This window comes from Ranitomeya imitator, chromosome 3 (assembly GCF_032444005.1).
Source record: "Ranitomeya imitator isolate aRanImi1 chromosome 3, aRanImi1.pri, whole genome shotgun sequence".
NCBI classification, from domain to species: Eukaryota; Metazoa; Chordata; class Amphibia; order Anura; family Dendrobatidae; genus Ranitomeya; species Ranitomeya imitator.
In genome coordinates this window covers 585,068,036-585,086,797 of record NC_091284.1, presented here as the reverse complement: position 1 = coordinate 585,086,797, position 18,762 = coordinate 585,068,036, and the positions used below count along the sequence as shown (strand labels likewise).

The following is an 18,762-nucleotide window of genomic DNA, read 5'->3' as shown; positions in this document are numbered from 1 at the left end:
GGGAGAACTTGCACAATTGGTGGCTGACTAAATACTTTTTTTCCCCACTGTAATCTAAGTTGGTGAAGTGAGAAAAATATTGGCATATATTAAATTTATGGGATAAAATAACTACAAATTGGTATGTGCATATAACATAGTAACATAGTTAGCAAGACCGAAAAAAGACATTTGTCCATCCAGTTCAGCCTACAGTATATTCCATCAGAATAAATACCCAGATCTACATCCTTCTAAAGAACATAATAACTGTAAGATACAATAGTGTTATGCTCCAGGAAGGCATCCAGGCCTCGCTTGAACCCCTTGACTGAGTTCACCATCTCAACCTCCTCAGGCAATGAATTCCAGATTCTCGCTGCCCTAACAGTAAAGAATCCTCTTCTATGTTGGTGGAAAAAAATTCTCTCCTCCAGACGCAGAGAATGCCCCTTGTGACCGTCACCTTCCTTGGTATAAACAGATCCTCAGAGACATATTTGTATTGCCCCTTATATACTTATACATGGTTATTAGATCACCCCTCAGTCATCTTTTTTCTAGACTAAATAATCCTAATTCCCTTTATTAATTTTGATGCCATCCTTTGTACTTGCTCTAGTTCCATTATATCCTTCCTGAGCACTGGTGCCCAAAACTGTACACAGTACTCCATGTGCGGTCCAACCAGGGATTTGTACAGAGGCAGTATAATGCTCTCCTCATGTGTATCCAGACCTCTTTTAATGCACCCCATGATCCTGTTTGCCTTGGCAACCGCTGCCTGGCACTGGCATCTCCAGGTAAGTTTATTATTAATTAGGATCCCCAAGTCCTTCTTCATGTCAGATTTACCCAGTGGTTTCCCGTTCAGTGTGTAATGGTGATATTGATTCCTTCTTCCCATGTGTATAACTTTACATTTATCATTGTTAAACCGCATCTGCCACCTTTTGGCCCAAGTTTCCAACTTATCCAGATCCATCTGTAGCAGAATACTATCTTCTCTTGTATTGACTGCTTTACATAGTTTTGTATCATCTGCAAATATCGATATTTTACTGTGTAAACCTTTACCAGATCGTTAATAAATATGTTGAAGAGAATAAGTCCCAACACTGACCCCTGCGGTACCCTACTGGTCACAGCGACCCAGTTAGTTAATATACCATTTATAACAGCCCTCTAAGCCAGTTACTTACCCAATTGCACATATTTTCCCCAGACCCTGCATTCTCATTTCATGTACTAACCTCTTGTGCGGCACGGTATCAAAGCTTTGGAAAAATCAAGATATAACACGTCCAATGACTCACCTTGGTCCAGTCTATAGCTTACCGTTTCATAAAAACTGATTAGTTTGGTTTTACAGGAGCCATTCCTCATAAACCCATGCTGATTTGGAGTTAAAGTTATTCTCATTGAGATAATCCAGAAAAACATCCGTCAGAAACCCTTCAAATATTTTACCAACAATAGAGGTTAGACTTACTGGCCTATAATTTCCAGATTCACTTTTAGAGCCCATTTTGAATATTGGTACCACATTTGCTCTGCGCCAGTCCTCTGGAACAGATCTCATCGCTATAGAGTCCCTAAATATAAGAAATAATGGTTTGTCTATTACATTACTTAGTTCTCTTAGTACTCGTGGATGTATGCCATCCGGGCTCGGAGATTTAACTATTTTAATCTTATTTAGCTGGTTTCACACCTCTTCTTGGGTTAGATTGGTGACCCTTAATATAATAATAATCTTTATTTTTATATAGCGCTAACATATTCCGCAGCGCTTTACAGTTTTGCACACCGATGGGGCTCACAATCTAAATTCCCTATCAGTATGTCTTTGGAATGTGGGAGGAAACCGGAGTGCCCGAAGGAAACCCACGCAAACACAGGGAGAACATACAAACTCCTTGTAGATGGTGTCCAAGGTGGGATTAGAGCCCAGGACTCCAGCACTGCAAGGCTGCAGTGCTATCCACTGAGCCATCGTGCTGCCCAATATAGGGTTTTCTTTGTCTCTTGGCATTTCACCTAGCATTTTATTTTCCGCCATGAATACCATGGAGAAGAAGGTCTTTAATATATTAGCTTTTTCCTCGTCATCTACAACCATTCTTTCCTCACAATTGTTTAAGGGGCCTACACTTTCACTTTTGATTCTTTTGCTGTTGATATAGTTGAAGAACGTTTTGGGATTAGTTTTACTCTCCTTAGCAATGTGCTTCTATATTTCCTTTTTGTCAAGTGTGTTTTTCTCCCAATAGTTTTTTAGAGCTTCAACGGTGCCATCCTGCTTTAGTAGTTTAAATGCTTTCTTTTTACTTCTTTGTTTAGCCACATTGGGTTTTTCCTATTTCTTGTCCTTTTATTCCCACAAGGTATAAACCGCTTACAGTTCCTATTTAAGGTTATCTCTAAGCTGGTCAAACTTTGCCTTCCTAAATTTCAGTGTTTTTGTGAATCCCTGACAAGTCCCCCTAGCGAAAGACAAGTGAAACTGTACAATATTGTTGTCGCTTTTTCCTAGATGCCCGACGACCTGCAGATTTGTTATTCTGTCAGGTCTATTAGATAGTATTAGGTCTAAAAGTGCTGCTCCTGTGGTTGGATTTCACACCAGTTGTGAAAAGATAAGTTTTCTTGGTTATTAGCAGAAACCTGTTGCCTTTATGGGTTTCGTAGGTCTCTGTTTCCCAGTTTACATCGGGGTAGTTAAAGTGCCTCATAAGGACCTCATTATGGGTTGCAGCTTCATCTATCTGCCTTAGTAGTAGACTTTCCATGATTTCTGTTATATTTGGGGGTCTGTAACAGACACCAATGAGACTTTTGTTACTATTTTTCCCTCCATGTATTTTAACCCATATGGACTCGACATCCTCATTCCCTTCGCTAATATCCTCCCTTAAAGTGGACTTTAGACAAGACTTTACATAAAGACATATGTATTCACCCCTTTTGTTATGAAGCCCTAAACAGTGCTCAGTTAAAGGAAGTCCACTTGTGTGCAATCTAAAGGTACCTTCACACTCAGCAACTTTACAACGAGAACGACAACGATCCATGACGTTGCAGCGTCCTGGATAGCGATCTCGTTGTGTTTGACGCGCAGCAGCGATCTGGATCCTGCTGTGATATTGCTGGTCGGAGCTAGAAGTCCAGAACTTTATTTGGTCGTCAGGTCGGCGTGTATCGTCGTGTTTGACAGCAAAAGCAACGATGCCAGCAATGTTTTTACATGGAGCGTGAACGATAAGTGAGTCGCCGTTACGTCACAGGATCGCTCCTGCATCGTTCTGGAGCTGCAGTGTTTGATGTCTCTACAGCGACCTAAACAGCGACGCTGCAGCGATCGGCTCGTTGTCTATATCGCTGCAGCGTCGCTGAGTGTGACAGTACCTTAAGTGTCTCATGGTCTGTCAGTATATACAGTAAGAAAGCAACCAAGAAAAGCAGACACGCAAACGGAGCGCACACCCAGAAAAATGAAAGCTGAGTAGCAACAAATTACAAAAAGTTTATTGAAAACAGAGACACATACACTAGAATAAAAGCATGTTAAAATATAACAACCACACCCCTGGTCCCATGGTAAATACTCGTGAAAGACAGCCCAAAATACAAATAGTAATATATATGCTATACAACCCAACAATAATGGCAACCAAAAAATACCTATATATGAAAATCAATAATAAGACAGCATATAAGGGAGACCTGTAAAGTGGGGAATAAAACCCCCTAAGCCCTATAAAAATGTGGCTCAATAATTCAGATATAATAGTACAAACCTATAAAAGAGCACAGAGGGTCTGGGCGTCCCCAGATACCCCCACTATGAATGAGTAGCCCTGCTATGGAAGACAAGCCTGTAACTATCAAGGGACCATAATAGGAAAAAAAAAAAGAAAAGAAAAAAAAAAAAGGATAATACCAGCAAAAGATAAATTAAACCAAAGGAAAAATATAAATATAAAGCAAGGTGGTCAGGTGGGACAAACATATAACGCAGGCTATAGAAAAGTGCCCACAAGGGTCAGGATATGTGGCACAATGGTAGGAAAAATACAAGGTATGAGTATAAATCACCCAATCAGGTCATCCGGTCTGCGGTCTGGGCTGTCAGCTGTCAGAAGTCAGGAGTAAAGGAAAATGATCCCGGGATCCAGAAAGTGTGGGGAGGCCCCACGCGTATCGCTGCTGAGCGCAGCTTCGTCAGGGGACGTCCATTACATAGGGCCTCCCCACACTTTCTGGATTTATTGTATTTTTCCTACCATTGTGCCACATATCCTGACCCTTGTGGGCACTTTTCTATAGCCTGCGTTATATCTTTGTCCCACCTGACCACCTTGCTTTATATTTATATTTTTCCTTTGGTTTAATTTATCTTTTGCTGGTATTATCCTTTTTTTTTCTTTTTTTTTCCTATTATGGTCCCTTGATAGTTACAGGCTTGTCTTCCATAGCAGGGCTACTCATTCATAGTGGGGGTATCTGGGGACGCCCAGACCCTCTGTGCTCTTTTATAGGTTTTTACTATTATATCTGAATTATTGAGCCACATTTTTATAGGGCTTAGGGGGTTTTATTCCCCACTTTACAGGTCTCCCTTATATGCTGTCTAATTATTGATTTTCATATATAGGTATTTTTTGGTTGCCATTATTATTGGGTTGTATAGCATATATATTACTATTTGTATTTTGGGCTGTCTTTCACGAGTATTTACCATGGGACCAGGGGTGTGGTTGTTATATTTTAACATGCTTTTATTCTAGTGTATGTGTCTCTGTTTTCAATAAACTTTTTGTAATTTGTTGCTACTCAGCTTTCATTTTTCTGGGTGTGCGCTCCGTTTGCGTGTCTGCTTTTCTTGGTTGCTTTATTATGTCCTTTTGGCTATGCATGGTGCTGCACCCCTTTATAGATCTACTATTAGCATAATATTACGTTTGCCCAGCTGTGGTGCTCCCTATTTTTCTATAAATCCCCTGTCAGTATATACAGTACACACCTTTTCTGAAAGACCACAGAGGCTGTAACAAGATTAATCAAGAGAAACAACTAACCAAACAACACCATGAAGACCAAGGAGATTTGCAAACAAGTCAAGGACAAAGATGTTGAGAAGTACAAGTCAGAGTTGGGTTATAAAAAATATCCTAATCTCTGATTATTCCCTGGAGCACCATTAAATCCATTATCATCAAATGGTAGGTTTGTTGTGGTACCATGTTCTTTCCAAGAGTATATGCCCAACAGGATTGATGCCAAAGGCCCCCACTACATGTTAAAATGTACTTCATATATTACCATAAATATCTCAGATTGGCTAGGTGACATACATATCATTAAATTGCAGGTATGAGCTTGGGACAGCACTGTTTATTGGGTGGACCGGATCTGTTCTCTGCTTGGTAGGAGGACTTATATTTTGCTGCACAACATCAGCCCAACACATTGCTGTAAGGTAATGCAGAAGTACTTTTATTTGTTATACTATTCAAAGAAAAGTTGGCCATAGAAGTAAAGATAGCCATTAATAATCTAGTTCCAGAAACAATCAGCTCTATCAATCGGGGTATATCATTCTTCAAATTTTTGTCAGCCAATAATGACAATACTTTGGAGTTAGTGTTTAGAAATTTTCAAAATACTTCCAGATGAATGGAACGCCATAATAAAAATTATCTTATACCGGGAAAACTATTCATGTAATTAGAAGTCTGTATTCAATTATGCCACTTGCACGACAAGGTTCAAATAACATTTTGATTATCAGATCTTGGAATAATAATAAGTTCCACAATTGGATGTGTAAAAAAAAATCTTCCTGTGCTTAGATATCTTATAAATGTGCCCCTGCTGTGTACTGTGTAATGGCCGTGTCTGACTACGCAGGAAGATCTGTTGTTTTTTTAACTACAAAAAGATGCCAGTACGGTGTAGAAACGTGTTGTCCAATAAAGTGATTTTAGCTCACAGAAAGAATCAAATGTAATCCCATTCTGTCCTGTCTGCATACTCTTTTGTTTCCTTCCCTGGCCAGGAGCTGTGATATGTTCAGACCATGTTCTTTTCCAAGATTATCTCAGCACAGGAACATTTTTTTTAACACAACCAATTGTGAAATTTAATTTTTATTTCAAGATATATGGATTAAAATATACTTTCTTGTGGGACAACTTTAGCTATCACCTTAGAGATATTTTAAATGATCCTTTTTGGAACGAGCGAATCTCTTAAAGATGGCGGTCTTTCCAAAACATTTTGATTTAATACAGTCTGTACCTATTTATCTGAGACCAGGGGATGTCAAGCATATTGACTCGTTGTTTTGGGGTTATACATTGAGCGATCACAGACCTAAGGTGGATTTATGTGAACACTACGGTAACAACCCAGCATGAAAAGAGGAATCTACTTCCCTCAAATATAAACAGCATGCACCAAGCATGAACCAGACAAGTGAAAAAATGATGACAGGGAATATTTTAAAATATATATATCTCTTTTATTTCATAGCAATAGCGGAAGACCAATAAAATATTAAAATCAAACAACTGTGTATATGTATGTTTCACATGTGCACATATCAAAAGAATATATATATAGTGCAATATGTAATTGCACAGGGCAGGTCAAATCTATAATATAACGCTGGGAGCGTCACTCTGTCCGAAGCCTTTATAGACTGCACAAGCGCAAGCGCCGGCGCAGTCTGGGCCTCACAGAGTGAAGCTCCCAGGAGATCGCGGTATGCGTAAACACTGAACGCACACCGCGATCTCCACCGGAAAGTCAGGGACCGCCAGGAGGGTAAGTATATTCACCTCTCCCCCGTTCCAGCGCTGCGTGCGGCTCCGTCTCCTGTGTCCTCTGCTGTGACATTCACAGTTCAGAGGGCGCGATGACGCGCTTAATGCGTGCCGGCGCCGCCCTCTGACTGAACAGTCACAGCCAGAGGAGCTGGAAGATGGTGGCGTGCAGCGGTGGAACGGGACAGACAGGTGAGTATAGCAAGTGCTGGGGGGCCTGAGCTAGCGGTGACTCCGGTACCTGACCCCCACAGCGCGCCGGTGTCCCTGCCTGCTCAGGCCCCCCAGCACTCGGTGCCCAGCGGCGATAGGTGAGTATGATATATTTTTTTTTTTATATATGGCAACAGCATACGGGGCATATATTATGGAGCATCTTATGGGGCCATCAACCATAATGGAGCATCTTATGGGGGGCATATAATACAATGGAGCATCTTATGGGGGGCATATAATACAATGGAGCATCTTATGGGGGGCATATAATACAGTGGAGCATCTTATGGGGCCATCAACCATAATGGAGCAGTGTACGGGGGCATATATTATGGAGCATCCTATGGGGGCCATAAACCTTTATGGAGCAGTGTACGGGGGCATACAAACTGGAGCGTCTTATGGGGGCCATAAACCTTTATGGAGCAGTGTACGGGGGGGGGCATACACTATGGAGCATCTTATGGGGGCCATAAACCATAATGGAGCAGTGTACGGGGGCATATACTATGGAGCATCTTATGGGGGCTATCAACCATAATGGAGCAGCGTATGGGGCATATGGATGGGAGAAGCAAATTAAAGAATGGTGGCGCAGGATGGGAGCAGCACATGATAGAACGGGGGCGCAGGATGGGAGCAGCACATGACAGAATAGGGCAGCACATGACAGAACGGGGGTGCAGGATGGAAGCAGCACATGACAGAACGGGCGCAGGATGGGAGCAGCACATGACAGAACAGGGGCACAGGATGGGAGCAGCACATGACAGAACAGGGGCACAGGATGGGAGCAGCACATGACAGAACAGGGGCACAGGATGGGAGCAGCACATGACAGAACAGGGGCACAGGATGGGAGCAGCACATGACAGAACAGGGGCGCAGGATGGGAGCAGCACATGATAGAACGGGGGCACAGGATGGGAGCAGCACATGACAGGATGGGAGCAGCAAATGACAGAATGGAGGCGCAGGATGGGTGCAGAACATGTCAGAATGGAGGCGCAGGATGGGTGCAGCACATGTCAGAATGGGGGAGCAGGATGGGAGCAGCACATGTCACAATGGGGGCGCAGGATGGGAGCAGCACATGACAGAGTGGGGGCGCAGGATGGGTGCAACACATGACAGAATGGGGGCGCAAGATGGGTGCAACACATGGCAGGATGGGGGCGCAGGATGGGTGCAGCACATGACAGGATGGGGACGCAGGATGGAGCAGCACATGTCAGAATGGGGGTGCAGGATGGGAGTAGCACATGTCAGAATGGGGGTGCAGGATGGGTGCAGCACATGACAGGATGGGGACGCAGGATGGAGCAGCTCATGACAGGATGGGGACGTAGGATGGAGCAGCACATACCAGGATGGAGACCATATACCAATATAGATGCTCGCCACCCGGGCGTAGAACGGGTTCAATAGCTAGTTATATTATATACAGGATACTCCGGTGGACAAAATAAATATCAATAAAAAGGTAGAGACCATATGTGGCATGCAATATAAAAGATAAAAACCAAAAGTGAAAGTGTGTACAAAAGTATATATTTAAAAATATATCTCATACAAAGTGGTAAAAATATATATATTAAAGTTATATAAGGGCATGCAAAGAGTGCAACAAAAAGTGCTATGTGCTGGTTTTCCAGAGAACAACTTGCCACTATAAGTGCATGCCGTGCATGTTACACATGGAAAAAAGTGCTATATGCACATATGATCAAATGCCACTTACTTATGAAGCTAGGGGAAATGTTTCCAGGACCGCCAAATGTTTGATGATGTGCACCCCGACGCGCGTTTCGGACCCAAAGTTCCTTCGTCCCCCTGATGAAGGAACTTTGGGTCCGAAACGCGCGTTGGGGTGCACATCACCGCCATTCATTTGGAGGTCCTGGAAACATTTCCCCTAGCTTCATAAGTAAGTGGCATTTGATCATATGTGCATATAGCACTTTTTTCATGTGTAACATGCACGGCATGCACTTATAATGGCAAGTTGTTCTCTGTAAAACCAGCACATAGCACTTTTTGTTGCACTCTTTGCATGCCCTTATATAACTTTAATATATATATTTTTACCACTTTGTATGAGATATATTTTTAAATACATACTTTTATACACATTTTCACTTTTGTTTTTTATCTTTTATATTGTATGCCACATATGGTCTCTACCTTTCTATTGATATTTATTTTGTCCACCGGGGTATCCAGTATATAATATAATTTGACCTGCCCTGTGCAATTACATATTGCACTATATATATATTCTTTTGATATGTGCACATGTGAAACATACATATACACAGTTGTTTGATTTTAATATTTTATTGGTCTTCTGCTATTGCTATGAAATAAAAGAGATATATATACAGGTCCTTCTCAAAAAATTAGCATATAGTGTTAAATTTCATTATTTACCATAATGTAATGATTACAATTAAACTTTCATATATTATAGATTCATTATCCACCAACTGAAATTTGTCAGGTCTTTTATTGTTTTAATACTGATGATTTTGGCATACAACTCCTGATAACCCAAAAAACCTGTCTCAATAAATTAGCATATCAAGAAAAGGTTCTCTAAACGACCTATTACCCTAATCTTCTGAATCAACTAATTAACTCTAAACACATGCAAAAGATACCTGAGGCTTTTATAAACTCCCTGCCTGGTTCATTACTCAAAACCCCCATCATGGGTAAGACTAGCGACCTGACAGATGTCAAGAAGGCCATCATTGACACCCTCAAGCAAGAGGGTAAGACCCAGAAAGAAATTTCTCAACAAATAGGCTGTTCCCAGAGTGCTGTATCAAGGCACCTCAATGGTAAGTCTGTTGGAAGGAAACAATGTGGCAGAAAACGCTGTACAACGAGAAGAGGAGACCGGACCCTGAGGAAGATTGTGGAGAAGGACCGATTCCAGACCTTGGGGAACCTGAGGAAGCAGTGGACTGAGTCTGGTGTGGAAACATCCAGAGCCACCGTGCACAGGCGTGTGCAGGAAATGGGCTACAGGTGCCGCATTCCCCAGGTAAAGCCACTTTTGAGCTACAGAGAAGCAGCACTGGACTGTTGCTAAGTGGTCCCAAGTACTTTTTTCTGATGAAAGCAAATTTTGCATGTCATTCGGAAATCAAGGTGCCAGAGTCTGGAGGAAGACTGGGGAGAAGGAAATGCCAAAATGCCTGAAGTCCAGTGTCAAGTACCGACAGTCAGTGATGGTGTGGGGTGCCATGTCAGCTGCTGGTGTTGGTCCACTGTGTTTCATCAAGGGCAGGGTCAATGCAGCTAGCTATCAGGAGATTTTGGAGCACTTCATGCTTCCATCGGCTGAAATGCTTTATGGAGATGAAGATTTCATTTTTCAGCACGACCTGGCACCTGCTCACAGTGCCAAAACCACTGGTAAATGGTTTACTGACCATGGTATTACTGTGCTCAATTGGCCTGCCAACTCTCCTGACCTGAACCCCATAGAGAATCTGTGGGATATTGTGAAGAGAAAGTTGAGAGACGCAAGACCCAACACTCTGGATGAGCTTAAGGCCGCTATTGAAGCATCCTGGGCCTCCATAACATCTCAGCAGTGTCACAGGCTGATTGCCTCTATGCCACGCCGCATTGAAGCAGTCATTTCTGCCAAAGGATTCCCGACCAAGTATTGAGTGCATAACTGAACATTATTATTTGTTGGTTTTTTTGTTTGTTATTAAAAAACACTTTTATTTGATTGGATGGGTGAAATATGCTAATTTATTGAGACAGGTTTTTTGGATTATCAGGAGTTGTATGCCAAAATCATCAGTATTAAAACAATAAAAGACCTGACAAATTTCAGTTGGTGGATAATGAATCTATAATATATGAAAGTTTAATTGTAATCATTACATTATGGTAAATAATGAAATTTAACACTATATGCTAATTTTTTGAGAAGGACCTGTATATATTTTAAAATATTCCGTCATCATTTTTTCACTGGTCTGGTTCATGCTTGGTGCATGCTGCTTCTGTTCTCTTTAGTGGTTTCACTATATTGTCTGACACAGGTGGTGACCAGGATTACTATTGGTATTGGTTTATAGGAAATCTATCTAAATATCAGCTATTTCTCTATATATAATACCTGGTTTTACTTCTGTGTCCATTTGATTAATTTTCCCTCAAATATTAATACTGTACATATTTTAGCAGCCAAACTGCACCACATCCAGAATGAATCAGATCCTAACTGCGTGATCTTGACTGATCTCAGCAGTGATATTAGGGTTTCCAGTAGTTATACTGATCGATTCTGGACTGTAGGAGATTATCAGACTTCTGGTAGACTAATGTGAAAGACAGATTCTCACTTTACATAATACTGACATAGTATATGCGGGTGATCAAAAACATGTTTGATTCTTTGTCAATTTTAAACATTTTGAGATATATTTTTTCAGGGGATCCCCCACCTAATGGATATTAATTGTCACAAATAAGAGCTAGAATTTATTTTACTCTCGGTTACACTGAAAATTACCGTAAATGATAATAATCCCCCTTTTCTGGCCAAAATATCCCAACTCTATCATCTTTAGAAGAACGACGGTGTTTATTATTGCACTAGATGGTGGCCCGATTCTAACGCATCAGGTATTCTAGAATATGCATAGTAGTATATAGCACAGCCCACGCAGTATGTAACACAGCCCACGTAGTATATAACACAGCCCACGTAGTATATAACACAGGCCACGTAGTATATAACACAGGCCACGTAGTATATATATAGAACAGCCACGTAGTATATTGCCCAGCCACGTAGTATATTGCACAGCCACGTAGTATATTGCAAAGCCGCGTAGTATATAGCACAGCCAAGTAGTATATAGCACAGCCACGAAGTATATAGCACAGCGATGTAGTATATAACACAGCCACGTAGTATATAGCACAGCCACGTAGTATATAACACAGCCCACGTAGTGTATAGCACAGAGATATAGTATATAACACAGGCCACGCAGTATATAGCACAGCCAAGTAGTATATTGCACAGCCACGTAGTATATAGCACAGCTCACATAGTATATAACACAGCCATATAGTGTTAGGAGTCGCTAGTATCACCTCATGTCATGAGCTTGTTAATTGTGGTTGCGCCTGTATGTGTGTGTTCAGGGACCCGGCTGAAATAAGCCCCTAGAATACCGGCACCTCCGGTGAGGAGTATTGCATGAATGTATTCAGGGACCCGGCTGAAATAAGCCCCTAGAATACCGGCTCCTCCGGTGAGGAGTGTTTGTATGCTTTTCTGGGTGTGTGACCACTGACTGCCTCCAGCTCAGCAGTTAGCTGTGTTCCCCTGTGACGCTAACAGGGCACAGCATCTTATTTCTAGCGACTCTGTGAAGTTAACAGAGTTAGCTTATACCGCCATATAGCGCCGCCATTTGCCAGCAGCAGGTTCCTCTCCTGCACGGTGGACCCCGGGTTGCGAACGTACCTATTTATACATATATATAACCCTAACATAATACTAGCACCAGGGTCTGGCTAAAAAATGGCTGACAAACAGCAATCCTTGCGGTACATCCAGCAGCTGGAGGGTAGGTTGGCGGCACTCGAGCACTCAACCTCAGCTGTGGATGTTACCGCAGTTGCTGTTCAGGCTGCTAGCGTGGCTGCAGCAACCTTGTCCACTGCCACCCCTGTTCCGACATTATCTCACCTCCCGCTGCCAGAAAAATTTTCTGGTGATAGTAAATCTTGTAGGTGTTTCGTGAGCCAGTGCTCTATACATCTCGAGCTCCTGGCCGCATGTTTCCCCACAGAGCGGGCAAAGGTGGGATTTATTGTGTCTCTCCTGTCGGACAGGACGTTGGAGTGGGCTACGCCGCTGTGGGAGCATGGCGATCATGTGGTGCAGAGTGCTCCGCTGTTCCTGAGCACTCTGAAACAGGTCTTTTTAGGGCCTCAAGTCACCCATGATACAGCGCTCCAACTGTTGGCATTGACTCAGGGCTTGTCCTTGGTCAGCCATTTTGCCGTCCACTTCCGTACCCTAGCATCTGAGCTGGAGTGGTCGGATAAAGCCCTTATCCCTATATTTTGGAGGGGGCTGGCTGACCACGTGAAGGACGCTCTGGCCTCAAGGGAGATTCCTGCCACACTGGAGGAGTTAATAGCTGTGTCTACCCGTATTGACCTCCGTTTTCACGAGCGGAGGTTAGAGCGGGCCCAGTGTAGGCAGAGGTTTCGGCTGGCTCCCACCTTCGCCAAACCTTTGGAATCTCCAGTCCAGGTCCCTGAGTCACATGAGGCCATGGAAGTGTCACGAGCGGGATCTAAGTCCCGGACCGCTCCTGCACACAAGGTCTGCCATGTTTGCCAGCAGTCTGGACATCTTGCCACCAGATGTTCACAGCGGTCGAGGAAACGTCAGTGTCTAGTGGTAGTAGGTGGAGGTACACTAGATACGGCGACGTTTGCCTCCAAATTGTCCTTTAAGGGGACAATTACAATAGGCTCATCCACTCACTCAGTAGAGCTTTGCGTGGATTCTGGGGCGGAGGGCAATTTTAAGTCTTCTGCCTTCGCCCAACGTCACGCAATTCCTCTGGTAATGCTAGCTCAACCAATATCTGTACGAGTGGTGAATGGGTTGACACTGCCCTCACAGATAACACACCAGACCATCCCTTTCACTCTGTCCATGTCGCCATCTCATCAGGAGATAATATCGCTGCTCATCATTCCTGAGGGAATTGATGAGATCCTTGGCTACGGTATCACTCTCCTCATATCGAGTGGTCCACAGGCAGAATTTTAGGATGGGGTGAATCGTGTGGGGGTAGATGTCAGAGGGAAAGCGTTCAGGTTGCTACAACTGAGGTACCTGCAGATTTATACTCTCTCCCCAAGCTATATTGGCCCTATGCGGACGTGTTCTCCAAAAGGGCTGCGGAGACCTTTCCGCCTCACCACCCCTATGACTGTCCTATTGACCTCTTGCCTGGTGCTAAGCCTCCCCGGGGTCGAGTCTATCCTTTGTCTCTTCCGGAGACGGAGGCAACGTCACAGTATATCCGAGAGACTCTGGCAAGAGGATTCATTAGGAAGTCAGTGTCACCTGCAGGGGCTGGGTTCTTCTTCGTACAGAAGAAGAGAGGCGAACTGTGTCCATGCATAGACTAGAGGGGTCTTAACGCCATCACCGTTAAGAATAAGTACCCACTACCCCTGATATCTGAGCTTTTTGATAGGCTATGGGAAGCAAGTGTTTTTACTAAATTAGATCTGCGGGGTGCTTACAACCTGATTCGCATCCGTGAGGGGGACGAATGAAAGACGGCTTTTAACACCAGGGATGGGCATTATGAATATCTGGTGATGCCCTTCGGGCTGTGTAATGCCCCGGGCCATTTTCCAAGACTTTGTAAATGACATCTTCCGCGATATGCTTACCACCTTGGTCGTAGTTTATCTGGATGATATTCTCATCTACTCTCCAGATATAAACTCCCACCAGAGAGATGTTTGCAAGGTCTTCGACCTCTTACAGGCTAACTCCCTCTATGCCAAGTTGGAGAAGTGTGTGTTTGAGCAGGAGTCTTGTCTTTCCTTGGTTATATCATCTCTGCCCAGGGATTGGCAATGGATCCTGCCAAGCTACAGGCTGTGATGGACTGGCAGGAACCCCATTCTCTCAAAGCGGTGCAGCGCTTTATGGGGTTCATCAATTACTATCGCCAGTTCATTCCCCACTTCTCAACTTTTGTGGCTCCCTTGGTTGCCCTCACCAAGAAGGGGGCAAATCCCAAGTTGTGGTCGGAGGAGGTCTCCAAGGCCTTTCTCTTGATTAAGCCACACTTCTCTAGCGCTCCCATCCTACATCGCCCCGATGTAGATAAGCCATTTATTATGGAGGTGGATGCCTCATCCGTTGGTGCTGGAGCAGTCCTCTTCCAAAAGGATGCTCAAGGTCGGAAGCATCCTTGCTTCTTCTTCTCTAAGACCTTTTCACCAGCGGAGAGGAATTATTCCATCGGGGACAGGGAGTTGCTAGCTATGAAGTTGGCTTTCTCAAAATGGAGACATCTTCTGGAGGGAGCTTGCTTTCCCTTCCAGGTGTTCACAGACCACAAGAACTTGGTATATCTACAGACAGCCCAGCGGCTAAATTCTCGTCAGGCTAGATGATCCCGGTTCTTCTCCCGGTTCCATTTCACCCTCCATTTTCTTTCCGGGGAGAAGAACGTTCGCACCGACGCTCTCTCTCGCTCTGTAGTGTCATCAGAGGAGGAGGAAGCAGAGCCTCTGCTTATTGTCCCTCCAGAGAGCCTGAGAACTGTGGCTCCGGTTTCGCTAGAGTCTGTGCCTCCAGGCAAGACTTTCGTTGCATCTAATTTGTGACCGGAGGTTCTCTCTTGGGCTCACTCGTCCATGGTGGGTGGACATTTTGGGACCAAGAGGACATCTGAGCTCTTGGCGAGGAAGTACTGGTGGCCGCATATGGCCCGTGACGTCGGGGACTATATTCGGGCGTGTGTCTCCTGCACCAAGAATCGGTCTCCTCGGCCTGCTGGGCAACTTTACCCCCTGCCGGTGGCAGACAGGCCCTGGGAGATGGTCGGGATGGACTTTGTGGTAGGCTTACCCAAGTCTCGTAGCTGTACAGTTATCTGGGTAGTCACCGACCATTTTTCTAAGATGGTGCACTTGGTTCCGCTTCCACGGTTACCTTCTGCACGGGCTTTAGCGGCGTTGTTCGTCAAACATGTTTTCCGTCTACATGGCATGCCTGACAAAATTGTCAGTGACCGAGGTCCTCAGTTGGCGTCTTGGTTCTGAAGAGAACTCTGTCGTTTACTCAGCATTGAGCTGAACCTCTCTTCTGCTTATCATCCCGAGACGAATGGGTTGGTAGAGAGGGCCAACCAGACTCTGGTCACATACTTACGACATTTTGTCTCTGCCAGGCAGGATGACTGGGCATCTTTGCTACCTTGGGCGGAATTTGCTTTGAACAACGCCGTAGCCAACTCTACCGGGCAGACTCCTTTTCTCCTTAATTACGGCCAGCATCCACATGTTCCTGTGCCCATGCCCATGTCATCCACCGATTCTAGGGTGGCAGACTGGGCGGTGGAGGCACGTGACATTTGGGACCGCACACAGGATGCCATCCGGGTCTCCAAGGAGAGAATGAGGGTTTCTGCTGATGCACACCGGTGCCCTGCTCCGACCTTTGCTCCTGGCGACTTAGTGTTGCTCTCCGCTCGTAACATCAGGCTGCGAGTTGAGTCCACTAAATTTGCACCTCGCTACATAGGCCCTTTCAAGGTTTTGGAACAGGTCAACCCTGTGGTCTACCGTTTGGCTATTCCTCCGCACCTTGGTATCACCGATACCTTTCACGTTTCTTTCCTAAAGCCCGTCTATATGTCCCGGTTTTCCGAGTCATCAGCCGGGATATCGGGTTCATCCACAGATGAGTTTGAGGTGAATGCTGTCGTGGGGTGCAAGGTGGTACGTGGCAAGAAATATTAACTGGTGGACTGGAAGGGTCACGGCCCAGAGGACAGAACCTGGGAACCTGTGGAACACATTCGGGCTCCGCTCCTCGATGCAGCCTTTGAGTGTAGCCAGGCCCAAGGAGGGGGGGTAATGTTAGGAGTCGAGTTCCCGCCGCTGCACAGGGGGAATCTCGAGCCGTGTCTGCTGCGGTCTCCCATTCTGCATGAGCCACAGTGGAGCCTGCTCGGCGGAGACGTCGGTCCCAGCGTCTCACTCAGCCTGATACTGTGCAAAGGGTTACTGCTGCCTTTTCAGGCTCTGCTATTGTACCCTGCACTGGTCTGCGGTGAGCAGGCTTTTCTGGGACCAAGCAGTGGCGTAGGAAGGGGGGTGCGGGGGGGGCGGGCCGCCCCGGGCGGCACAATGTGGGGGCGGCTATCAGCACGGCTGCGCGCACTCATTCTCTGCTCCTTCCTCCCAGCATTATGAGGACTGCAGCAGAGCGCTGGGAGTGCGCGCGGCCGTGCAGAGTTGCTGGCTGCAGTGTAGCAGGGGCACACAGTCACACACGCTGTGACTCACCCCCGCACCTGCAGTCAGCAGCAGAAGCTCCGATCCCGCCCCTCCAGCAGCGTCACAGCTCTCACAATGTGAAGAGCCATGGAGGGGCGGGGCTAAATGTCGGGGGCGGACCCACGGACAAGCAGGAAGAAGAGGCAGAAGGAAATATGAAAATCAGAGCGGGAGACAGAAAAGATGTGAGAACAGAGACAGAAAACAACAGAGAGGCAAGACACAGGTGAGAAGTATATATGTATATATATATATATATATATATATATTACATCATTGTCTAAGGGTCACACTTCCGTCTTTCTGTCTGTCCTTCTGTCTTTCTTTCTTTCACGGATATTCATTGGTCGCGGCCTCTGTCTGTCGTCGCTGATTGGTCTCGGCAGCTGCCTGTCATGGCTGCCGCGACCAATCAGCGACGGGCACAGTCCGATTAGTCCCTCCGCTGCAGCCAGTGCCCGGCGCCTGCTCTATACTCCCCACAATCAGCGCCCGCTCCATAATCCCCTCCAGTCACCACTCACACAGGGTTAATAGCAGCGGTAACGGGCCGCGGTGTAACGCACTCCGTTACCGCTGCTATTAACCCTGTGTGTCCCCAACTATTTACTATTGATGCTGCCTATGCAGCATCAATAGTAAAAATATGTCATGTTAAAAATAATAAAAAAATGAAAAAACCTGCTATACTCACCCTCCATCGCCTTTCCCGCTCCTCGCAACGCTCCAGTGCCCGCTCCATGCAAGCGGCAGCTTCCGGTGCCAAGGATGGTATGTGAGAAGGACCTGCCATGACGTCACGGTCATGTGACCGCAACGTCATCACAGGTCCTGCGCTCATACCAACCCTGGGACTGGAAGCTGCCTCGTGCGATACAGGGCCAGAATTCATCGGAGGGTGAGTATATGTTTATTTTTTATTTTAAGTCTGTATACTATGTGGCTCTGTGCTGTATACTCCATCACTGGGCAATATACTACGTGGCTGGGCAATAAACTACGTGACTGGGCAATATACTACGTGGCTGGGCAATATACTACGTGGCTGGGCAATATACTACGTGGCTGGGCAATATGCTACGTGGCTGGGCAATATGCTACGTGGGCTGTGCAATATACTACATGGCTGTGTTATATACTACGTGGCTGGGCAATATGCTACGTGGGCTGTGCAATATACTACATGGCTGTGTTATATACTACGTGGCTGTGTTATATACTACGTGGCTGTGCTATACGCTGTGTGGGCTGTGCTATATACTGCGTGGGCTGTGTTATACACTACGTGGCTGTGCTATATGCTATGTGGCTATGCTATATTTCTCTGCTGTATCTGCATCATGAATCATGCTATGTGTTAAAGGGGGGGCCCACTGAGACTTTTTCGCCCGGGGCCCTCTAAAACCGCGGCCGGCGCTGCAGCTGTTTAACGCTATTGACGTGCGGGCCCGCGCCCGTACGTCAATAGTTAACAACAGCCACCAGCCATTTGGAGGCTGGCAGCTGAAGTCGGCCGCAGCGCACACGTCGACGGCTTCTGACGTCATTGTCAGTCGCCGGCGAGTGCACGCTTCAGCTGCGTGGAGAGAGCAGGAGCGCGGTCAGGTAAGCAGAACTTGTTTTTTTTTTTGCAAACCCTATCATG

General features: G+C 45.4%; 1 protein-coding gene across 1 annotated transcript in view; it reads left to right on the top strand.

Moving 5' to 3' along the window:
* CLDN10 (claudin 10) overlaps window positions 1–18,762 on the top strand; it is a 61,245-nt gene that overhangs the window by 12,609 nt on the left and 29,874 nt on the right. Inside the window, exon 4 of the mRNA XM_069758041.1 lies at window positions 5,354–5,461. Coding sequence (XP_069614142.1) covers window positions 5,354–5,461 — 108 coding nt within the window. The remainder of the gene's footprint in view (window positions 1–5,353; window positions 5,462–18,762) is intronic.